The sequence below is a fragment of the Molothrus ater genome, chromosome 3 (genome assembly GCF_012460135.2).
Source record: "Molothrus ater isolate BHLD 08-10-18 breed brown headed cowbird chromosome 3, BPBGC_Mater_1.1, whole genome shotgun sequence".
Taxonomy (NCBI): Eukaryota; Metazoa; Chordata; class Aves; order Passeriformes; family Icteridae; genus Molothrus; species Molothrus ater.
The window spans coordinates 35,920,983-35,946,768 of NC_050480.2; the positions used below are offsets into that span (position 1 = coordinate 35,920,983).

At 38.5% G+C, this 25,786-nt stretch overlaps 1 protein-coding gene across 1 annotated transcript in view; it reads left to right on the forward strand.

Moving 5' to 3' along the window:
* Positions 1-7,287: 7,287 nt before the first annotated feature.
* Positions 7,288-25,786, forward strand: part of TTC27 (tetratricopeptide repeat domain 27) — a 111,453-nt gene continuing 92,954 nt past the window's right edge. Inside the window, exons 1-5 of the mRNA XM_036381100.1 lie at positions 7,288-7,496; positions 10,264-10,441; positions 15,837-15,966; positions 22,185-22,325; positions 25,014-25,116. Of these exons, the coding sequence (XP_036236993.1) occupies positions 7,409-7,496; positions 10,264-10,441; positions 15,837-15,966; positions 22,185-22,325; positions 25,014-25,116 (640 nt within the window). The 5' untranslated portion in view covers positions 7,288-7,408. The remainder of the gene's footprint in view (positions 7,497-10,263; positions 10,442-15,836; positions 15,967-22,184; positions 22,326-25,013; positions 25,117-25,786) is intronic.

A 25,786-nucleotide genomic window follows, 5' to 3' on the forward strand; every position in this document is an offset into this window, starting at 1 on the left:
ATGTTCACCTGAAAAGTCCTTGTGAAAAATGCAGTGAGCAACAAAATTCTGGTGACTTTGTGGAAGGACAGATCACCTGCTATGTCACTAAGGTTACAGAGGATGATAAGCGTGGGGCCAGGGGGGGAAATGATCACAATTTCTGGAAGAAGGATGTATTGAGTTCCCTTCTCCCTGTCCTCAGCATAAATTTGGAGATCTGCCCTGAAAACACAATGCCTCATCTACATCCAGAGTGATTAGAAGAACATTAAGTCAGGGACGGATCTCCTCTATGTGTGGCACTCCTGGTTCACTTCATCTAGGACTGATGTATGGTGGCAAAGCCCATGGAATAAGTACCATTTCATCCCAGGCTGGAGAGTTGTGAGCTGAGTGGAACTGAATACAAAGAATTTGTAGCACTGGCTGATCATCTTATTTTAGAAAGGCTTTTCTTTTGGTGGCTGCACACAAGATTGTTTTAAAAGGATTAGCATCTTTATTCTAAAGGGTTTAGATGTTACATCTATAAAGGAAAGGCACATACAAACAGCAAAAATCAGCATTCTGCTTGTGTTATCCTCTTGTGTGTTGGCATTGGAAGGAATTCAGTTACAGCAAAATCCCTAGAAACTGGAGGTAGGATTTTATATTCCTTTTTCAATTGGAGGAGTGAATACCTGCTTCTAATAGAGCCATAAATGACTTACTGCACCTGCAAAACAGTGCCTCTCTTCTTCACTGTGGATGTCTGTTAAGACAGAAACTTCATTGGGAGGAGAAAACAAAAATGTGCCAACTGAAATTGCTACAAGGGAGAGACGGCAGCTCTTTCCCAGCAGGGATGTCAGTACGCAATGAGAATGAGTCATTGTGATGCAGGTCTGTGATTCAGACAATTCAAAGCCACTCTGAGATGTCAGACCACCAACATATTTTTGCTGTGTGTGAATCCATCAAAGATAAAAAGTATTCTCCAGCTCTTGTTAGACTCCTATGTCTCTAACAACTTTCTTGTAATATTTTTTAATTTTCTTTTCTAAATTTGTTACTGCAAATCCAGATTTAGATAACTTTTGCTCCTTTGTAAAATGTCTGTATTTGTTTTAGATCATTCTTTATCAGGAAACCTAGAGGTACTATATAGTGAAAAAGAGCCTTAGGCAATTCAGACAAATATCCTAAAATTAGGAGTAGATAAGGGCCAAAACCAGAACTGTTTCATTGTTAATATTTTGTTTTAAAAGCCAAACAAGAAGAGCTCTTCCTCTGAGACACAATGTAAGTCCAAAGCAACTGCTTTTCTTCCAGGTGAACAGGTTGAGAATGAATGAACAGAATGAATGTTTCTCTTACCCTCCTGTTCAAAGTATGATCACAATGCCCCACAGCTGATTTCGTGGCAGAACAAAATTAACCTGTAGACATGGGCTAATCCCTTACTATTTCCTCATCTATTTCCACTAATAATTGCTATAGTCAGTCTTTGAAGAGAATGGATGTATAAATAGATCAGCAGAGCTCAGGCAAACAGTAGCTATAAAAAGTACTTTCTTATCATAAGCAGTTCTAGTCACAACCCTACCAGAATATTCCTAAACCTACAACATCAGAAAGAGGAAAGAATTTCCCACAGCCACAAAAGTAAGGCATAATTCTGCTGCTGAGAACAGCTGGAAAACCTATAGGAAGTTATTTTCATCCTATTAGCCACAGGAAACCTGGGAGAGGACTGGAATATGATACCACTCACTGTACCATACGATCTGAAAGATTGTACAGAAGTGAAAGTCAAAGCCTGATTTTATTGATACTAGTTTTGCCCGTGGAAAGAGATTGTGAATGATAGATAAAAAGTATTCTCCAGCTCTAATGTTTGTGGAGTCTAATGATTAACAACTGCAAGATGAATGAAAAATCACTGGAGTGCTGGTTTTACACAGAAAATTTGTTAGAAGAATTTTTTGGACATCTTCAAGGACTGTAAAGGAATGGATTTCTTCCAACTCTCTGGAAGCCTGCTCAGAACACGTCAGAGTTTCTCCTTTGGGCAGTCAGGAGAAGTAAAGAGCTAAGCAGAAGCAGTCATGGAGGACAGGGAAATGAGTCATCCTAATCCACTGTAATGATCTCATCAATCCTTCACCGTGTCAAGTTATAAATATATAGTAAATATTGACAAGCCTGTTGAGGCAGGTTTTGAATTAGAACATTTATCTTATTGTTGTTCTTGCTAGGACAGATAATCCTCAAAGAAGCTAGTAGTTTCAAAGGTTTAGGGAGAAACTCGTTATAGAGAATATGAGAAATCATTTCAGTGCAGATTTTTGGTTGCTGAAGGACATTGAGATCTACTGGTGTTTTAAGTGTGAATAGTCTCTTCTCCATCTACTTCCCTCCACTATAATCTAGTTACTTATTTAACTAGAACCTTTTTCTTTGCAACTTCTAACATTTGCACTCAGTTTTGGAGAATAAATAGAATCTACAGTGATGTCCCGTATTGTCCAAAATAACATTTGAAATTACCATAAAACATCAACTTCTCATAAATATTGCACAAGTATTTCCAAATTAAATTCACTAGAACAATTGGATTTGTGTCTTTTCCAGACACTTCCAGAATTTGAGGCCTCCTGCCTTAACATTTGGTTCTTGTAAGTTCTATTCCTCTATGATTATAATTCTATCCCACTGCAAAGCTGTGCTGAATTTTTACTTACAAAATTCAAACTGAGATGGCAAAACACACTTCTCTGATATACAGGCCACCATATGCCCAATCACTAAATACCTCCTCATCCAAAATACACATTTCAAAGAATAGAAAATACAAGAAGAAACATTTTTGTGCCTGTGTTTAAAAAGAGAGAGAAATTGCACCTAGTTTGCTTAGAAGTCCAAGCTAAGGGACATTTTCCAAATAGAAAACATCAAACTTGGTATTTGTGCTATTTGGCAAAGCTGTGAGCCATGGGAAGTTTTAGGATAATACTCTTTTCATCAAGCAGAATGTTCCTTGTTGTGTTCCTGTCATTACAAATCAAGACAGGCATTTAAGCTAATACCACTGTTAAATCCTTCATGCTAGTTAGTTAGAATTGTGCTGGAAGGTACATTGTAACAACTCAGTTTGGTGACTATTCTGTAGATCTAAAACAATTCTGGAATCCAACTTGCATCAAATGCATTAGTGTCTAATGTAACATTTCAGCTCGTGTTTTTAAGAATCTAAGAAAGATGAATAGAACTGCTTTTTATATTTTTATAAAAATAGTCACAGACCTGTATCAGCTATTTTCTGCTGATTCACATGGAATATTCCACATTAACGTGACATGCCATATTTCATCCATAGAACCCACCAAATCTTACATATAAACCAGGAATGACCAATGCTCCTTATTCCCTAAGTCATGCACCAAATTTTACTGAAGTCAAGAGTCACAGAGATGCCCCAAATTTTGGAGGCCCAAAATAAAAACCATCACTGCAAGTGATTTCAGGCACAATTGGTGCTGATGAAATCCAAGAGCTTCACTCTTCCCAGGTGACAGACAATATGTTTAGGATCCAGCTGGGACCTCCAGATCAGGAACTCATCATCCCCCTGTTGTTTGCTGCCTGTCTCAGTCCATGTTTCTGATGAACCCAGTCTCATGCCAACACAGCCCCACAGGGATGACCCGGCAGGAGCACTGCAGCCACCATGACCTGGCTGTGACACAAATATATCCCAGAGCCAGAACTATCCACTCTTTTTGTTCAATGTGCGGTAATCTCAAAAACATGTTTCTGCTTACAGGTAACCATGCACATTCTATGTTCAAAAATATAATTATGTTTGTGGGCGCACTAAAGAGATTAAAATTATCATGTAGTTTTAATAAAATATTCTATCTGTTTCAACTAAAATTTATGTGTAATGTAGTGTGATGGGAACCAATTTTGTTTGGCTTGCTTTCTTCAGACTACCAAAGAGAATCCAATTAATGAGAGCCATTTAATATATTTTAAATCTCACTTTAAATTCTCTCCTTTTGAAGTTAGCAAAGAGAGAAAATGTTGCTGTGTAAAAAAAATTAGACATCATAAAATAATGCTTCTGTATGAGCTCATATAAGAAGGCATTAAATACTTTGCAAATGTCTACTTGGGCAGATATGATGTGCTTATTTAATGAAAGAGTAATTTCTGAATTCTTTTGTTGAACAGTAAATTGAATTATTTCCACTTTGGTTTCTTCATCTGAAAACTCTCAGATGTTATGTAGTTGAGGCAGAGCAAATATCTGCTAACAAGGTAATGACTACTTTTTAAAAGTTCAGATGAGATATGTTCTGATGTGACAAAAAAGGAGAAAAAAGAAAGAACAGAGCAACATTTGCAAAATGGTCAGCAAATGCTTATTCATGGACATCAGGAATGGCAATAGATTTTCTACTAAATGGCTAAATTTTAGAAAAACTAACCTATTATGAGTGGGAAGACTGCACCTCAAATATTAAAGCTGTATTTTACAGACAGAATAAGTATTTACTGGAGACCTACTTCCTCTTTTTCTATTCATTTATTCATCTGGGACACCATACAAAGAGAGATACAGTAATGTTAATATTTAGTATTTTCCAAATGATTAATGAAGATTAATGTCGGCTTCTAGAAGAGCTGCCACAATACCAGAGAAGAGCTGTCCAGGGTTATTTGCCATCGGCCATGCTCTTTATTTTACATTCCCAGAGTGGTTTGAATCACTCTTTCTTTTCCTGTGGTGCAGTGGCCTACACTAACTGATACTGCTTTATAAAGTTGTGAGGAAGAGAAGAATTCCCTAGCCTCTATTATTTTAGCACCTTTGAAATGTAGCTTTTTTTTACCTCCACTTCACTGACTGCCCAGTGATTTTGTTCTTTGGGGTTTGGTGAAGCAAGAGCATAAGTTGGCCAAGTGGTAGGAGAGACCTGAGGGATGCAGAGCTGCTGGTGAGAGCAGTGAAGCAACCACAGTGCACACCAGGCATCACGTCCATGCCTGTGCCCAGATACCTGCCAGGAGCATGTAATCATTGCTGTTCTTTTGCCCTTCTCACCTGGAGACTGCAAGTCTGTTTTTAAATTGTAAACTGGGAAAGCTGTAAATATGCTGGGAGCCTTCTGAGGGACACCCCTCCTGACAGTGAGGGTCTGTGCATTAACTCAGCAAAATCCAAGAACAGAGTTTGAACATTTAGCTGACATCTACTGGGGCCCCCCAAGCTTCCAAGGAGCTTGAAGTTTCTGATACTGTAACTAAGGTGATGTATCTCTAAATATGATGGATCACAGAGACCAGCTGGTTAGTGGGATATAACTTGGCTGAACTGACAGAGCCAAAGCAAGAAAAGCTGATAGAATTCACCAATATGAGCCTTGCATCTCCCCTCCTCTCACCAGGTGCATCAGATGTGCTCATTAGAATTGCAGAAGTTTGGTTGCACAGTCCTGCAAATTTTCATCCTGGTATACCAATGAGCTGGTTTGTCCTTGACAATTCCTCCCTTTTCCCCACTCCTCAAATAGCCAATCTACTCCTGCTCAAAAATGGCACACAACACAACTGCTTCTCTCCCCAGCAGTACCAGAGACCTGGCACACAGAATTCAAGATCAGTTTGTAATTCATGTAACAGCAGCTTTTACAAACAGCAGCTCATTGTTAAAAATGTCATTATAATAAATCTATGTTAAAATTAGTTGCTTGAAGCTTACAAAATCTTTTTTTTTTACAGTAAGCAGGTTTTTTTTGGTAGTCCACAAGATTATCTGTTTCAAAAGGCTTTAGGAAAAAAACCCCCGCAGCAGAAGATAAATACTGCATCAATACAGCAGCACAGGTATCTTGTAAGGTAATATTAAATGTGCTAGTTCAGATACCACAGTAGCACATTTCATATGGATACTTTTCTTACACTCTCTAACTTAACAAAAAGTTAAAGATGAAAGTTATTCTCTGAAAACTCTTGTATCAGAAACTTTGTTTATCTACTTCCTGCTTAGAAACAATAAGCAGCACTATGCTAAAATCTTGAATCTGCACTACACAGACCTGCAAAGACTTCTTGAGCCATATGGCAGAAGCTATCCTTAGATGCAAAGAAAGCGTATTGATTGTTCTTTGAGAAATAAATGTGTATTCTTCAAATAGTTTAGGGAAGCAAACTTAAGTGGCAGATTTCAGTCAACTGACAAACATCCCAAACCATCTTTTACATGAGCAGTAACAATCAGCCCAGTGCCAGGGAGGAGTGCCCTCATTTCTGCCGGGGTACTCCTGCCCACATACCTGCTGCAGCTTCCAGATGTTTCCAGATGCTCCCAGAACTGAACTGTAAGGGTGAAACCCCACACATGGGGGCAACTGGCAGAGGTGAGGAAGACAGCAAAATATTCCTTCTTTTTACTAAGGAATTATACTTAGCAACTATTTATTCGCAGAAAATGTTACTTTAGTGGTTTTTCCTGAAAATAAAAAGCAAAAATCTCACAATAGATTTTAATTTTAATATTAATATTATCAAGCTTGTGTTTGGACAGGTGTTGAAATTAACATGGGCATAGAACAAAGCGCGATCCTGACCTGCCTGCCCTGAGTGTAGTCCCGGGCACCTCAGGCTGCACCTGATTGTCATTTGGTTGTCATTTGGTGAGAGAAAGTCTCTCCAACGCACAGATTGGAGTAAAGTCTCTTGTTATTTCCATTCTCTGTGAGGGCGTGATGCCAGCACCACGCTGAAGGGAGGATGTCAAGAGAATGGAGCCAGGCTCTGCTCAGTGGGGTCAAGCAATGGGACAGGACGCAGAGGGCAGAAACACAGGAAGTTCCAGCGGAATGCGAGGAAGAACTTCTCTACTGTGTGACTGAGCACTGAAACAGATTGCCCAGAGAAGCTGTGATTTCTCCCCCACTGGAGATACTCCAGAACCGTCTGGATGCAATCCCGTGCCCTGTGCCCTGGGATGACCCTGCTTGAGCAGGGAGCTTGGACGATGGAGGCTGGACAAGCTGACCCACCGTGCTCCCTTCTAACCTGACCCCTTCGGTGATTCTCCTCGGGGAATCGCCCAGGCAGTCTCCATATGAATACGTATGCCTGGCCGCGCCCAGCCCCGCTCCCTCACAAGCTGCGCTCAGCGCCGGCCCCGAGGGCCGCAGGGCGCTCCCCGGCCATGGCGGTGCCCGCGCTCCCCTCACGCCGCCGGCTCGCGGCGGGGCGGGGCCAGCGCGCCCTCCCGGCGTGCCCCGCGCCGCTGTCATGGCGGCTCCCTGTGGCCGCTGCCCGCACATGGGCTGAGGGCTCGCACGGGCAGCGTGCGCCTCTGTGGGTGCCGGGGGTCGCGGCCCCGAGCGCAGCGGTGCCGGGGAGAAGGGCAGGCCTGGGCGGCGGGACCATGCTGGCCCTGGAGCGCGCCCTGCTGAGGGGCTTCCTCAGCGCCGAGGAGTCCCTGGAGTGGAAGCAGGGCGAAGTCGCGGCCGCAGGTGAGGGGAGGTCCCGGCCTGGTGTGGGGAAGGTGCCCGCTGCTTGTGCGTGTCCGGAGCCACCGGACTGAGCCGGGGCCGCGGCTGGCGGGTCCCTCCCGCGGGCGTTTTCATCTGCAGCGCCTGTCAGAGCCTCGCCGAGCTCCCGGGACTCCTGCCCGTGTTATAGGGTGGGGGAGGCCGTGGGCTTGTCAGGCTGGAGGAGCTCCGGGCACTGCGGACAGGGCGGAGGCGGCAGCAGCGGCCGGCCCTCCGCAGGCTTCCTTGGCCGCTCTCGGTGCCGCAGCAGTGCCGGTCCGGCAGACGCCTCGGCAGCCGCCTGATGCCGGCGCTCGGGAGGCTTGTAAGCACGGAGGGGCTCCCTCCGGTCGCCTCCCGAGGGAAAGGCTGCCCTGCCTGCCTGTTGGAGCTTGGCAGCGAGGTGGAACACGCTCTTGGAGCAAAACGTGGGAAGGAAGAGTCTGGCACGAGCTGCCTTTTCTATATTTATTAGTTATTCGGTCACAGTTGCTTGAGGGATCAATGGAAAATAGTCTCTTGAGGGGACTTGGTTTGACGCAGCTTTCCTGCAGGGGAGCGCAGCAGGTCTTAAAATGTAACCTTTGTTACGTAAAGGTGCTTCCATGTTTCAGGCAGAGTGAAGTACTCAAGTCATGTGCCATGTTGTAGCATATTGAAAATCTCATTTATCCTTACCTAAGTGTTTACTGATTTTTGGAAAAGAGCCATACAGAACTAATTTCCTTATGTGACTTTTCAATTGACCTTAATTATTGTGCTGTCCAGGAATGGTAGCTGATGTGACGGACATCTCTCACATCTATCTTTTCAACAATGTGGTTTGTGGTACGGAGTTTTTCTGATTACTTTTTTTTTTTGGTCGGTTTCTTTGTTAGCTTTGGTTTGTTTTGAGGAGCTTTAAGTAGTGTGCTGCTATAAGATATGGGGAAAACTTGTTGAAGAAAGTCATCTTGCAGTAGAGATAGAAAATGATGGGGTTTGTGATGATTCTTAGTCATCATTTACATGGACCTTTCCTATTGATGGTCCTGAAAATGAATTTAAAAGCTGTGACCTTGAGTTTGTATAGTGTCCTCTAAAAAGTTACACACAGAATCAAAAGCAGGTTTTACATGCTACAGTTATGTTGCTGGAAAGAGAAGAACTTCAGTATTCCTCAACACGTGTCCTCACAGCCCATAGTTATTCTACAAACTACAGCATTGCCTGTCTGGGCAACTATAATCCAATATAGAAAAGGTGTCATTTGGTGAGTCTCTCCAAAGCACAGATTGGAGAAAAGCCTCTTGTTATTTCCATTCTCTGTGAGGGCATGATGTCAGCAGCATCGTGGTACCACTGCTATTCTTTGTATATGTCCTTCCAGGTACAGCTTAAAGTGTTTTTTAAATAATACACAGCACACATTATCTCTTACATCATTCACTAGCTCATTGTGAAGAACTGAAGTAAACTTCAGTCAGCAGTGTGGTGCAGAGAATTTAGAATGAATGAGTCTCTGTCACCCATTCCTATAGAGTCATCCATTGCTGTTATTGAAGGTGGTTCTGCCCTCTGTGTTCCTGTATTTGTAAAATTTAAGGTACTTGTTTAGCTGGATGAGCTTGGGGTTGGTATTCAATTCAGTTCTTTGCACAGCTGCTGTGTTGTGTGGATCCACAGCTGTGCTAGTGTTAAATTGGTTACCTGGCTGCTGATGTTAGTGCAGCTCAGGGAGCTGCAATCCCCAGCTGGAATCAGATTGATAGTGAGGCACTTATCCTGTGCAGACCTCTGCATTTCCTCAGCTGAACCATCACCAGCACCTACATCATCTGGTCAGGAACCAGTTAGTGCATCTGCATGAGCTGTGGCCACAGCTGCAGGGTAGGCAGATAATGGTTTTGCTCAAGAATAGCAGGTTTTAACATGGCCAGGTTGTTCCAACAACTGCTGTATTGATTACACTGTAGCATATCTGAAGATAGCTTCTGTAAATAAAGTTGTAGCCTGGGTCAAGAACTTGATGGGTCTGAAGCTTCTTAGAAATATATAAGTTTCTTGACTTCTCTTTGTCTTGAAATCAGGCTTAAGAGACAGTCATGGGTCTAAATCCACCTTAGTAGTTACCCCTAAGGATCTGCTCCATGTGCAGGCTTTTCATTGAGGTGGTAGAGTTACCATAGGAGATAATTCTTTTGTAAAGATAAAATCTCATTGCCCATTGCTTGTCAGTATTCCAAGCTTGTAAATGAAGGACTGAGCAGTTTCTGTGGTTTTGCATAAGGCTTTATTCACTGAACTCTGCAAATATTGAATCATTTTTATTTGTTGCATTTCCCCTAAGTAGATTCTCTGGTCTGTGAAATTACTGTCTTATCTATAGCAGTTTACTGTTCATTTTAAATGTTTTGAAGGAAGAACATCCTGCTGTTATAATTGAAGTATTTTAAAAGGCCATCCATTTTTTTTTCCTGAAATTTCAGTGCAAGTTTTTGTTTTGCATTCATCTGGTCGTTTGTGTCTCACTGTAACTTTAATACAAATTATTTTGAATGAAGTGACACCTACTAGTGCTGCTCTTGAGTTTCTAGTGCTGCTCTTGAGTTTCAGTGCAACTGCACTTTCCCTGCAATGTAAATGAAGATACATTCTTTAGAAGGGGAGTGGTAGATATTTTCATTTGAATATGTTCAATAGGTCTTGAAAGACAAAATTGTTTGAACGTTTACACTGATTTCTGTGTTGTTTTTTGTTCCTCTTCCAGAAAGTGGATCATTATTGCAGTTGATGTTTGATGGGAAATATGAGGCAATATTTTCAAATTCAGCCGTTCAGAATGTTTTCAGTGCGTCTTCTGTGACAGAGGAGAACATTGACACTTACTTGGAGAAACAGATTCTGGCATACCTGGATTGTTCTGCAGAGGCTGATAACGTGGAAAGGTGGAAATTATTATTTATTGTATGGAAGTCTAATAGAGGCTATGTTTGATTTTTACAAAATGCATTTTAAAAATGTAGCATTTGTATAGGGCCTTCAAAATCCTTGTACTGACAAGAAAGCAGAAAACAAATTTCTTGTGTTATTCCCCCCTGCTCCCTTGGGCATCTCTTAATTTCTGTCAGTGAAAGAAACAATGATGTTGTGATACAGGGGTTTGTTGAAGACATTAGCTTTATTTACAGTGATTACCTCAGAAGGTTCTCGTATAAAGAAGTCACACATGTAAATTCATTTTGCCATATATCATCAAACAATTAACAATTTTCTCTCTGAAATGTTGTATTACATTTATTTGGCTGCTTGAAGTACTGTGTAATGTTACTGTGCAAGCAATGCCTGTATTTCTAAGTCTGACTTATATTGACGTTGTTCTACTCTTCTTAATGTAAAAACAAGTAAGGTGTTACTCATGGATGCTGTTCATCAATTAATTATTTTCTTCCCAAGACTTTCTCTGATACAGTCTCTCTTAATTGTACTCTATGTGCTAATTGTTGCTGTTAAAGACTTTGCATTTACTGTTCACATTTTGCTGTGTAAATAATGAACAGACTGAAATCTGACATGCTAGGGATAGTAGAAGCAGAGAGCTATACATGTGTTGTGTGTATATATATTATATACATATATACATATATATATACACATATATATATATATAATATTTTAAAAGGTAAAAAATCTCACCAAAAGATAAGAGAAGATAAAGATTAAAAAATAAAAGTAAGAGGAAGGTAATTGTAACCAGTTAGTGTTGGCAGAATCCAAATGTGTGTGTTTTGGTATGACACACATAAGCCTAAGAATTTTTGCTAAAATATCAGAGAAAAAAAAAAGAGCTGGCATGTTTGAGAAACTGAGCTGAGATTTGTTCGTGATCATAGTGTGTCAAAAACTCATCTTCTGGTGTGGTGCACAATACAATGCACTCCTGCTTTCTGAGTTAGTGTTCAGAGGTTTTTCCTGTGCATGGTTTTTGTTGAGTGTTTCTTTTTTTTACCTTACTTTGTTGTGCTGTTACTATTAAATATTAGCTGGATAAATTTTTTGATAATTCTAGATTCTGTTACCTTGTGGTAATTTGAATAATGTGATAAGGAGAGAAAAATCAGTGAGGACTTGAAGCAGACTCAATCCTGATCTTAATTATTGCTTCAAATACGTGTTGCTGCCTTTTTAAGCCATTCAGCTTCTTGAAGGTAATCACAATCTGTATCAGTGGAACTTTATATTTTTGCTGTTATAGTGCACTCCTACTGCAGACAGCAAAGGAATTTGTTGCTGCTTGCACTCCAGCTCTGTGGTCTTTGTGGTTTTTCTTTTTTGCTCTACAGCTCTGGGCTATATTAGAAGCCCCCTTGCCAGAATATATGGAGGCAGACCTGCAATATTTAGCATTTCAGAAGCAGACAGAGGGTTTTTTGCCCAAAATGATAGCCTGAAGTTTTATTCAAAATGAAAGCAAAACCTGTCAGTGTCTGCCAGAAACACTACAAACTTGTTTGTAGCACCCAAGTGATTCTTTCTAGCTCCATTAGTAGTAATTTAAGAAGTTTTGGGGGCTGAAGGAACTAAGTTGTGGCTTTCTCTTATAGAAAAACTTCTACTGAAGTTGCTTGTCTGAAAGACAGGTAATTTCTTAGTGTACTATCTTGGTCTCGGACGACTTTCCTGGAGTGTTTTACATAGTTATTTTTCCTACCTGCAGATCCAGTGTCCTGTGAAGGCCTTATAGGAACCAATGTAACCTTTGCATCCAGACTTTGCATTGCTTATGATGAAAATGGGGGGGGGGGGGGGTTCTATATTTTTTAATGCCTAAAATGTAATTTTCTTTTCTCCACCGAGTGATTCAAAGGAAGTGCAGCAAACCTCTTAAGTTCTAGCCCAGAAAATTCAGTAAAACACTGATTTTCTTGTGACTTTCTGTAGATGGGATAAGAAAAATTTTTTTTTTCTTGAATTGAAAGTTATAATTCTGTAGATTTAAAAACACAGTAGGAGTTGAATTCAATCAGAAAGAGAAAGTTGGATAATGTGAATCTTACCCTTTTTTGCACAATATAAACAGTGCAAAGTACAGTTTTGTAATAGTGTTAAAAGAACTCTTAAGGAGTTCTTTTCTGAAGTTAAAACTGAGCAGCTTGAGGGCAAAACAGCTCTAAATTTGTATCTAGATGGTAATCTCTTTGGACAAGTTCTCTGTAACTTTTTCCACTTTCAAAGCCATGGTTCTGTAACAAAAATTACTTAGCAGCATTTTAAAAATTGGTGCAACTTTTCTACCCTTTTAACTGATTGCCTTCTTTTCCCTGCCCCAGACACATTTTCACTATGGCACTTTAATCCTTTATGTCCTAAAAAATAAGCATTCCTTGTAATAAATGTGTTGAATAGGATATTTTTTGTTTTACTTTTTTCCTGCTATTGCTACTCACTTCACTGCTTAAAAGCTATTTTCTACAGAAAATGTAGCTTCATGGCTGTGTTTTAATCAGCAAAATTTGGAGGATGAAGCAATAGGATATGTGTTAACCATGCAGAGGGGGAATGCCTTTTTTGTTTTTTTCCTGAGCTCCATAGGAGGAAGGTGAATTCTTGCCTGGTGTACAGTTTGATTCAAAAGTCTGGAAGGAAATAGTGTGCAGGTTCCAAGATCTAAAGGAACAAGGAAATGAGCTCTAACACTGTTTTTTGTTGAGCCTGTATTTACTACTTCTACATATTCAACGTATAAATGAATACTTGGAAAAGAAGTCCATATGGTTTAATATGGTTTCCCAAATTGAACACTGAATGGTATTTCCGGTATTTCTCATCTGATGGTTGGTTAACTGGTGTGCTGTATAGAATGAAGACTGAAAATGAAGACATCCTTGCTGTTTTTGCAGCTTGCTTTGATGTTCATGAATTTAAAAAATAGCAAAGTTAGACACTGAGTAGTTTTGGCTACTGTTCTGCAATTTATGGCATCGCTAAAAAGAGCAGAAACCGGTAACTTCTTAAGCAGAACCTGGCTATTGAATATTTTTTTATTTTATTTTGTTTGTAAATTCTAGCATTATATGCACATCCATTTTTTTGGAAATACAAATGCACTATTGTTTTTATCTTTGAGCAGCATTTGATACAGCAATATGAATATTAAGCATGTGATTCTGTATCATGAAGAATGATTTGACTCAGTGTAAACAGTGTTAAAAAAACCCCATTCACACAGAAAAAGGAAAAATGAGATGGATACATATATCTAAGGATAAATGCAAAATAAATTATGTAGCTCACCCTAGCAAGAGGGACATTGGCAGCAGTCTCTGTGTTGCTTTTCAGGCAGCCTTTGGGAGGTGAGCATCTGCAGGTCTGCCTTGTGAGTGTGAAGGGCAGTCAGGGAGACAGAATGAATTTTCTTGGAAAAAAACCCAGGGGATAGGCAAGGGAGTTCAGCATTTGCAGGGATTACAGAAAACGATTGAAATTCGTTTTCTGATACAGGGTGACTGATAAGGAGACTGGGAGTTGGTCATGAATCTGAAATGGGGAAAAAAAAATTTGGTGATGACAAATTCAACAGTGGAAAAACAGTATCCCAGCCAAAGTAATGGATTTGGTTATCAGTTGTTCCAGAGACATTCTCCATGGATAAAACTCTGTCTCTTCAAGAAGTTTGTTTTCCAGATAGATATCAGTAATGTTTAAATGAATAAATAAATAAATTGTTACTAGTAGAAACAGTGTAAAAGATAAAATAATGAAAATGATCTTCAAAAGACTGGAGTATCAAATCACAGTGCGGGGATGGTTGATTGTTCTTTGTTACCTTTCAGAGGCTTTGAAGTATAATTTATCATGGGAGAAAAATGAGGAAATTTATACCAATGTTGATATTTCATGTGTAGTGGTAATAATTTAGTATACAATAATTGTTAGTGCTTTGTGTTCTTGAGTTATTTGGAAATTTAATGGTGATCTTGGTTATGTATTCCTATATTCATATTTCCTAGCAGATAGTTACTGGCTGAGTAACGACAGCCAGGAGATGTTACCTTGTCTTGTTCAACAAGAACTCTTTATGCTAGTCCTTGTTCTCTAACTCCCATGAGAGATGGTTTTATTTTGTTTTTTGTTTTGTTTTTTTTTAATTTTCAATTTAATGTTCTCCGCCCCTGCTTTCCTATTGTTCTGCATCTTTTGTTGCATTCTTGCCCACAAGCTGCTTGTTTGTGTGTGGCTTTTCTATATTACTTTAGTTTTTAAGGGGTTGTATAACACTTTATTTTTTTGTTTTGATTGGAGCGCTCTTACATCTCTAAGTTTCTGTTTTTACAAAAAGAAAGGACTTGGTTTTTCTGTTTCAGTTATGCTCCTTAACGTACCAGTGTTTATATCAAACCTGCACAATTAAAATGTAACTTTTTGTAGTTAGGAGACCCATTTTCTATGTGTTAGTTAATATAAGTCAATAAGGCTCTGAGTTATTAAGGTATCATAAAACAAACAAGAAGTTTGTGTATAAATCTCAAAAGTCTACACCTGTTAAATTAACCATTAAATTCTGAGAGATTGTGCCCTGCCTTCTGCAGACCACATAGATTATTTGCTGAAGAAATCATAGTAATGTAAAATGAGCTTAGTCTTGTAGATAAAGAAAATTCTGCAAAACCTAGTTTCAGAAATGAAACAGTCTCTTAATTTCATCTTTCAATAAATTACTCTTAATTAAAATAAAGGCCATGATGAATTAGATATTATTTACTGCCAAAGTGTCTGAACCAACTTGGAGGGAGTATTCTGAATTTTTGATTTAATAATTTTTTTATTAGAGCGAGTGAAAATAAACAGTTATGACAAACAAAAATAAACTTGCTCTTTTGGAACATATGCTAATGCAGTATTTTCTCTGTGAAAATGCTGAGAGTTAGATGTATAGTAAGAAACTATAACAACCATGCAATATGCAAATACTGCATGGTATTTGCAGATTATCTGCATCCTTTGCTAGTCTTCTGATCTCTGATAGTTATGTACAGCCTTAAATTGTGAAATATATAAACTCCACCTCCAAGATGTTTGGCATTAGTTACAACCTTTATAAACAAACATGTTTCAAGGACTTTTAGTTTCCTATGTGCATTCTTGAATATTCCATTCATTGAACCCTCCTCATAGGAGAGTGATTTTTATGGGGGGGGGGTTGTTTGTTTGTTTGGGGTTTTTTGTTTGTTTTGTTTTTTCGTAAAGCTGAGGGTTTTGAGCTAGCACAAGATTTAATTAGCTCTTGTAGCTTTAAGTGAAAATGTAATATGTTTCTAATTGCTGTTCTCTTCTATATTGCAGGCAGAGGCTGATGTTTCTGCTTGGTGTGGGGAGTTTGCAGCTCTTTGTTCAAAGCAATTGGACTGGGCCTCCTGTTCAGTTAAAGCTTCAGGATTTTTTGCCACCTGCATTGTTACAGAAATTCTGTGAGGTAGGTTTGGATTTTAATAAACTGTCCTTTTATTGTCTCTGCTTTTCACAAGTAACCATAGCACTGTGTCAGAGAAGGCACATCTGCAAGGTGGGGTGCTAGATGAATCGCCATAATCATCAATCCTACCGGCCAGTCTGGCCTTGAACACTTCCAGGGAAGGGGCATCCACAGCTTCTCTGGGCACTCTGTTCCAGTGCCACAGCACCCTCACAGCAAAGAATTTCCTTGCCTAAACCTACTCCCTGTCAGTTTTGAGCCACTCCCCCTTGTCCTGTCACTACATGCCCTTGTAAATAGTCTCACTCCCTCTTGTAGGTCCCCTTCGTCTTGTAGGTACTGGAAGGCCACAATTAGGTCACCCCAAATCCTTTTTTTTCCAGGCAATTTCATTTAATGTCTGGAAGAATGATATAGTAATTCCCTGTTGAGTAAGGAAATACATGATCTCCTGTTTGGTTTCTTTTATGTTTCTGCAGTGGCTGGGAGTGTGATGCTTTGAAATGCGTTTGCTTATGCAGGAGTGGTATTGCAGAAACTAAACTGGCAAGAGATTATAAGGGAAAACAGACTTTATTTCTAATGGGGGCTCCATCAGACTTCCATATTGCTTCAAGGTTTGGCTACTTATGCATTCAGGCAGAAGTTTACCTTTATTTCTATTACTGTTATCTGTATTGTCTTCTGACGTGTTGGTGTTGTTTTTTTTCCAAGAGCACTACGCACTTAAGTGCTAAAATATATTATCCAGTTCTCTTCTTTATTAAAGGTCTTAAGTCAAAAGGTTTTGAATTATGTTTTGAATTCTCTTCATGTACTTTTCATTCCAAGGATTCTTAGTATATGAGAACTCTGTAAAAATGAACATCTCAATAGTGCCTTTTTTGTGTTTCCTTTAATCCAGCCTTCCTCTCATGCATACACAGATATTCAGAAAATGTGGGTTAAAAATGGAACTCTTAATTTTCTCCGTCTGTTGTAACCTTCCATATTCTGTCACAAGGCTGATTACAGTCCTTTTTTAAACCGATCATCCGTTTTTTAGGTTTTCAGACTAAAATGATTCTTCCCACATCAAGGTTAAAGAATTACGTCTTCGTGTTTCTTTTAGCCTGCTCTAAGTAATGTCACTAAATTTCAGCTTTACAATGTTTCATTTATTTAATAAATAGTTTAAAAACTCTTAGTTTCAGAACACTTTATTGGATTAGTCCTTGTTTCCAGGGTATGTAACTGCTGCCGTTTCTATCCTTGGGAATTTTCACCTCTGGATCAGTGACCTAGCTTCATTTTTGCTCCCAGCTAACTTCTTTTCTTACAAGTGCAATAAGGCTGTGTGAGACTGTAATTATTTTAGTGAAGAATGAAATAAAATAGCCTCTTTAAGATGAGTTGCTAGTGGGGCCTCTTGGATGTCTTCAATGAGCAATATTCATAAGTATGTGTCAATTATTTCCCTTTCCTCCTTCAGTCTAGCCTTCTCTCTATACTATGGTTGCAGTCATATATTCTATTAAGATTTGCTTTTATGTCCTGCAGAACTCACTTGTGATTTTCAGAGTCCACACAAAAGTAGCATTTTATTTATTAGATGTATTTCAGTTTTCTAAAATAACTGTGAGACTTTATCACACCTCTTAATAGTCTGACTGATACCACGCTGCATTTTTAAATGAGTGAATGTGGTAAAAGAAGATTAAAAAATACTGAATTCTAGTGAAGGTGGATTAGCAGTTCTTGTTTTGATCTTGTTGGGGTTAGACTACACCATTATTAATGAGCTCAGTGCTTAAAATAAGTGGCTTATAGTAATGGGCTGCTTTTGTCTTAAAAGAGTTGTTGATGTCTCTGTGTGTAAGGGAATAAAAGATACAAAACGGTTGAAATTGAAGCATATTTATTCTGCCTTAGGTTTCAGAGTTTCTGTGTATTACCTCATACAGCTGAGCTCAGTATTTTTAGTGGATGAACTGGAAAATTATGTACAGTAGTACTAATGATGACCACTGATGATAAAGAATGTTGAGGGGACAAGCTGCTTGCTGCTTTATTTATTGTCTGATTTCATATTCACAAATAGAATATATCTGGTAACAGTGAGAAGCTCCATCTGGAAGATCTCAATCTGTTAATTGATAATACCTGTAAGCAACTGGTAGGAGTCCTCCAAATACGTCTATCAACAGTTCCTGTTCTTTTTTTTGTAGCTTCCAGGCTGATCCAAGGGATAAGTTTTGGAATACAGTTGAATAATTTTTTTTTTGTATGTTTTTATTATTCCTTTTTATGCATTATTTGATCCTTTTGCTGGAAGAGACTGAAATATTGCCATGCTTCTGTTGGAATCTATAGCCATGGTCATAATTAATGTGAAAAACACTAATGTACTATATGGCACTACTGTCTCAAATCCAGTATGATTCCTTGGTCTTGTTAATTCAGTCTGTTGTGAATTCCTTTTTCAGGCCCAGATGCTTGCCTTCTATTAGCATGCATTAGCTAGGAAGAAAAAACATCTGTGCTTGGCCAGCAAGATATAGGCTTTGAAAGTTATGCAGATTTCTCCCTCTTGTGGGGAATGTAAGGATGGATGATCAAGGCTAAATCCAGAGGCAGAGTCTTGTAAGCAAAGATAGTCTGCTAAAGTTGCCTACAGTTTTGCCCTGCATTCTCATGGTATGGATATAGAACAGAAGGGGGAATCTTAATGCAGTCAGTTCAAAAGTTTCCCCTTAATAGTGGAGCAAAGTCACCCTCATGAACAAGAGAGGGTTTATGAACAAGAGCTTTCATAACCCAAGTACTTCTTTAACATGTAGTGCTCTCAAGCAAGATTTGCTTGAAAGAGCTCACCATGATTATCTTTAATCTGGACTCAGCTTTCCATAGGTTACCTGTTAGTGATTCGGCTTGTAAAACCAGGGACAGCCTCCTGTGTAATCTTGCCTCCTTTTCAGAAAGTTGAAGAGAAAAGCATAAGCATAACAGAAAAAAAGTTAGATACTAAAGCAATATTTCCATTGCATTCGAGTGTAAAGAGTGAATTCTGTTTTCAAGGACCAAACCTTTGGCAGGTAACCTCAGTACATCCTCTGTTAATCTGAAATGTAGATCACCTTAGCTTTGCTAAATGACAAATTGTTGTGGAGTAGTCTTTGTATTTTTAAAAATATGAGAAGCCCAGTATATATGGCTTAGTAGCCGCAGGCAGTAGCTTCCTGATCCGATAATTTGTTTGACTACACCTCACCTCTGCTTCCATTTAATCAAGTCTTCCCAAGCCTTTAGCCTGGCTTTGTCTACTTCTTTATGACTGCACTTACCTTTTGATATACAGAGGAAGGATCCCCAAGACAGAAAGAGCTGATGAAATGTTACAAAGGCCGGAGTGGTTCTCAATATAGAAGTAAAAGCATACTGAATGCTCACTTTGCTTCTAATCACTATCATTAGCAAGAAAAGAACACTAATTCCCTAAACTAAAATTCTCATACACTCTATTTTTAGAGCTATTGAATGTGAATGGCAGGAGCTTTCTTCTGATTTTTATCATTACTCAGGTGGCTCCAGTTATGCTGGGAAATACTTTTGAAATACTGTGAAACTTGAAATACACAGGAGTACTGTCCAGCTTGCAGTTGATTCAGGGCTTTAGCAGTACCAACTAAAAAGTAGCCATTAAGTTACTGTTTGTAAGTAGAATATAGAAACAAATAATCTCTGTGCTTCAGAGATTAAAAAATATTGATCTAGAATTGAGCTTAATTTGTGTGTATTTTGTGTGTTGATTTGTGGTGGTCAAACGGAACCACTTGCAGGTCCAGCAGAAGCTAGATGACTACTCCAGTGATTTCTCTGCATATGTTATGAAATAATTATCTAGTATATGTTTCTGTTTTAAGAATTGTATGTATTCTGCTTTAAGAATTACTCCTGAATAAAATAATTATTCCTTGTGATAAGTTTGAAGAATAGAAAGACTCAAAAATCTAACCCAGGTTTACTAGGTAAGGAACATTATATTAGCAAGTCTTGGGTTGGCTATTTTGAGATACATGAAATTTTGGAGCTACAAGATAGGTTCAATGCATTTTATGTTTAGGTGTTTAAACACAAGAACACAAGCTCAGAATTTCCTTTTGCTCTTAGCCAATGTTTTTGAGGTTTTGGTGGACTTCTATTCTTAACTTTGTAGTCCTTGAAGCCATAACACCTTAAGCATCTTCCTACTTGCAGCTGTTCTCTCACCTTAAAGGCTACATCAGGGCAGTGAATTCTGCATGGATAATACAGTCTTAGAGCATAGGCTGGAAAAATGAATGTTGGTTTAAACTTTCTCAGGTAAAGGATGTCTGCATTTCTGGATGGGATTTATTTCATGAAAAAGGACATGGATTAGTTAAAATAGAAGATAGCATTTCTTTGGCTCTGGGACTTGTTGGCTTATTGTCAAGGCTGTAATATGTCATCTCAACTTTCCCTTCTTCCTCCTTCATTCTTTGTTAATGTTACATTAGCAGGACTGAGTCTTGCGGTGAAAGGACTTGAAATGTGAATTTGAGATTAATTTGTTACTACAGTGCTTAAACAAGTACAGATAACTCTAGTATTGCAAGGCTGTTTCTGAAAAAGGTTTTATAACAAATCTCCTTTGCTTTCCTGTTGGATATTTTAAATGTGGTCTACTCTGATTATAGAAAGAATCAAAAACATACAGGTAGGAAAAAGTTTATGTTAAACTGAAAACTGTATTGAGTGTCCCACTATGTGTGTGTGTGTGTGTGTATTTGAAAAATTAATCTTTAAAAGTCCTGATTGATGACTTTCCCCTCTCAAAATTACAGATGTTGATAAGGTTATTCCTTTCTGAATGGCCAGAGGTGCAACAGATCCAGTACATTTCCAGTTGGCAGTTTTTTTCCTTTATTCTCAAGTGGTTTGTCTGATTGTTGTGATCATCCACAGTGGGATTGAAATGACTGCAGTGATGTCATACAGGAATTCGTCTTTGTCCCAAATCATTGTCTGCAAAGTAAAAGTATTTTCAATGCTAATGCTAACTAAAAGACCCCACAGTAAATCAGTGTAAACTTAACAGAATAAACTTAAAGATTACTCTGTTATTAAAAAGTGATATTGGATGTTCATATAGCATAACCATTTTTGTCTTTGATAGAACCTGTTGATACAGGTATTGAAAAGAGTTTCAAATAACTCAGTAATTATATTATTTGTTTAGTTTAAAAAGCTGAAATATGATTCAAGTAACTTATACCTTGGTTGTGTAGATTGATTCAGAATCTTTCTCAGGCAAGTGACTTCAATGCAAGCTGTCATTTAACCTTCTGTTCTGCTTTCTCCTTTCCATTCCCCTTTGCTGCCCCTTTTATACCAACTGAAAACTAAAACCCTATTTTTTTGTTCATTAAGGAAATCTGTCGTATGAGAGCCAGGAATAGACTGATAAATGGACATCTCCCTGAGCCTGAAGATAAACTGCTCAAATGCTTTCATTGTGTTAAAAGGCAGGGGAGAATAGGTGACTGTCAGATGACAATTACCACTGAGAGAGTCCCTGGAGAGCCACCTCAGGGCCATTAACTGAAAGTGTTACTGTAGAGAACATCATACAGGAATGCATCCAAAGCAGAGAGAGTTTTTTATTTATCAGACAAAGGAAAAACGGCTCGGATATTGCTGCTCTGATGCCATTCCAACAGGAAGCTCCCTCTGGGGAAAGAAAATGACAACATATACTGACAACACTGCAGGAATATCTAGTGTGTTTCAGTGCTGTAGGTTAATTTAATTATAAAATTGTTTTGGTTCTGTGATTGCAAATTGAATGGCATGGATTTACCAAGCTTTTCTCCTTAGATCATGGGAATGAATATATTACTGGAATGTGTTTGGGGTTAGTTGACTGGATGACATGGCATTTCAGGTGGGAGGAAATCAGTGTCCTGCAGATTGCGTTGGTGTTGTGTATCAGGACAGCAAGAAACAGTGCAGCATTTACCATGATTTGGTAAAAGGTTGAGACTCCTAGAGACAAGAATTTTAGGTTTTGTTTTGGTTTTGCTTTTTGGGGTTTTTTAATGTTTTGAGCAGACATTTTCCCTAAATACTTTAATAGCCTTTTTTTCTATTCTATACTACATTATTTTTTAGTAAACTTAAGTTTCCTGAAACTTGTCTTTTTTTTCCCCTTCTTTTAGCCAAAAGTGCTGCATGCAACTATTCTGAAGATGCTGGTTCTAGATGGTGAATCAGTCTATACCTTGACTTCTCATCCTATTTTGCTGCTTATAGCCAGGATAATCCTTGTGAATTCAAGACACAAACTCACATCTCTCCAGGTAAGAAGTATGTGACTATGACTACCAGCTACTGCTTAATTGGTTCTCTCATTCTTTTCTTTGTACCTCATTGAATCATTCTGACTTCTATTTCTTTTCCTGTAGCTCTGAGGTTCTTCCCTCTAAGAAACAGTTACAACAAAGTGATTGCAATTAATCACAAGTATCTTCTTCTTAAAGATAAGCTATTTACTCACTGTCTTCCCTAAAAAAGAGGAAAGGTGTCTTCATTAGCTGGAAAAATTAGGAAATTTAATACAACCAGCTTTATCCAGACACATACTTTGTGATATTATTTGTCAGGGAGTTACTGGGAATGCCCATTAATGCAGCTTACATGCCCTATACCCTTTTTAACAAGCTTTTGGATACTGTTAACCATTACTGTATGAATTCTAACTCTAAATCTCTGTTGTGTATGTGTGTTAAAAACAAGCAGACATGATGAAGCACTCTTAGAGGCTCTGTACCTCCCTTGTAGTTCGGCAGCAGCCTGGTTGGTGGCAGGGCTCTCTGGAAGTGGGGGACTTTTAACAGCAGCAACTTCTCTTTATTGAATTTCAGTTGAACAGAATTTGGCTGGAGATCAAAATGCCACATGGCCTCTCTTTATGCTTGGCTGACAACATCCATTCCCAGCTGGGTCTTTGTATGAGTGATGAATTAAACTGTGTGGGAGATGTTGGCTGTACTGCATTTCTGGAAGCCATCGTTTTCCCTCTTATTCACAGATGAGTGCTGTCGAATTTCAGCAACTGGGTCAGTCAGAGAAATAGAAAATGTACCTGGTATAGAGAATTCCCCTGATGCCTCCCCTAAGAATAACATAATGGGGAGCTTTATTCTACAGGGTTGAGGTTCAGTTATTTTTGTCTCCATTAAGTTTGAATAGTAGCTCAAAGGCAATAGCTGATAGGAACTACTACTTTGATCAACAGGTTGGTGTAGCAATTAAAGGTTGCCCTTCTTGTTCTTTTCAGCTTGATTCAAAGGTGGCCTCTTAATACTTTTGCTGCTTTAATAGTAGCGCACACAAATTTAAAACAAGGTAAAATGCTTCAAAATGTATTATTTAAACCATTAATAAAGCTCTGTATGATACTTCACATGTAAGAGTAAATGCTTAAAAATAATCTGTAAGTTTTCAACTTGGCTCCCAAAAAACATTGCCTATAGAATATTGTATGCAGCTCGGCTGTTTTATCTGAAACGTTAAAAATATATTCTCACTGATTCTGTAATTTCTAAGTGGCAAGCATAAGGCCTCAGGACATTGTATCTTTAAACTGGATACTCCACTGTGTGGGAAAATTAATACTTCATTGTATAAAACTAAACTCAAGTAATTTGAAACTTGTTAATTAATTTGCCTTTAGGTTTCTAAATAAATGATGAAATGTTGGGGTCTGACCTCTTTCATGAAGCCTGTTTGTGTGCTTTACTCTGTCCAGCTTGATATCAAAAGTCATCTTTCATTACTCTTGGAAAGAGATGCTATTATTCTTTTTGATAGTTCCTTTCTAGGGACATTAGAATCAGCTCCCTGTAATTAGTTTAGATGTTTGTGCTTGAATACTGCACAACCCTTAGGTCAGTCTGAAGCATACCTGCATAAAAAGTTCTGAAGATGGGTGCCTCTAAAACAATCAAACATCTTTCATAGAAAATGATTGGTGTGCTGAAAGCACCAGAATAAATAGCAATCATTAAAGCCTCTGTAGAGATGTGCTCTACATTCACAGATTATAATCTTAAGTACAATTTTGAGACTAGGGTATTGAAATTAACTTTTCCATACATTTTCTCTTGTTGCAACTAGAGAAGAGTTTAAGAGACTGTAGGGAATTTATGTTTTGTGTACACAGCTTTCTAAAATCAGATATTTCCTGGGCTGTGGCTCAGCTCTACCTGCTGTGGAGTGATTGCTTAGTTCAGTAACATTTTTGCCCTTCTGAAGTTCAACATACAGACATTAGAACTATCAATTGTGATTGTAATGTGTTCTCAAGAGCAATTCTGCTCCTATTCTGCCTCTCTCAGGCTTGTTCATGCTCCCACGTGAAGAAATAAAAAAGGCCAAACAGAACAGGAAAAAATGCATAGAAGGATGACAGTGGATTATCAGAAATACTGAATGGCTTCTGTACAAGCAGTAATGAAATAGTTTAGGACTCTTCAGGAAGATTGCTGAAGAAGGAAATCATGGCTTTCTATTAAAATAATCTATGTGACACAAAGAAGATAAGTAGGAAACAGCTGGATTTGGGGTTTTGGTTTTATTTTGGTCCTTTTCTGTTATAAGAGTTAGGAGCTATGAAATAAAAGTAGCAAGTGACTCTTCCAAAATAAGTGTATGCAAGTATTCTTTTTTCTGCTGTTCACAGCATTTCTTACCAGATGGTGGTACTAAAGATTTGCAGGGTTCAAAGAGCAGTTAGAGAAATCAATAGAGGGAAAATCCATAAAACCTTTGGAGCACTGTAGAACTGTGTGGATATGTTCATCTTTATGCTAGATTATGGCTGTTTTATATAATAAAACAGCTGTTTTAGACAGGTTTGTATTTTTTAGAAACTAGAATTGAATAGACCACAAAATCTGTATTTTAAAACTACTTTCCTTTTTTTCTTTTATTTTCTTAAAGGTCTGTACTTGTTATGAACTTGATGTATCCATATTTTTTTTCAGACTTTACCTTGGTGGACTCTAAGATGTGTAAATATTCACCAGCAGTTGTTGGAGGAGAGATCACCTGAGCTATTTACTCTTGCCCAGGCCTGTATAAAACAAGGTATATTTCTGATTACTTGTTTAATTGACTTGCAGCATCTCTTTTAAGATATCACAGGGGAGGGGATGTTGTAGTCATAACTGTTGGTAACTGCAGTTACTCTAGGTAACTGCAATGACTAGAGAGGGAACAGAAATTCACTTAAGTTGATATGGACTTGTAAGGCACATGCTATTTTTCAGCCTCTAAGATGAAAATGTGTTCGTAGACAAAGGTTTTTTTAACAGTGACTTGTTTTGAGACTCTTGGATATGGTTCTCAGAGATACATGATGTAAAATACACCTGAATATTTAGTGAGTTTCTTCCTGGTAGTTGTTGCTGCCTAGTGCCTCTTACCCGTTTATTTTCTCACTGAATCCATCTGTTATTTCAATCAAGTACCTTCATAGTCCATGAAATATATACTTTTAGACCTTTTATTGTCTTTGAGTAGTGAGTGTCTTGAATCACCCACTTGCTTGTCTATATCAAGTTCTCAAGAAAACTTTGTGTTACTAGAGAAAAAGACCTTCAAATTCAGGAGAAATTACATTTTTCTCAAGTGTTAGGTCAGTATCATTACCTGAATAGAAGACAGCTGCAAGGATTCCCTGCTGTTCTGAAACAGCCATTATGCAAAACCAAGGGGACTTGGTGCAGTTTCCCATTCCTTTGGCCATGTGCCAAAC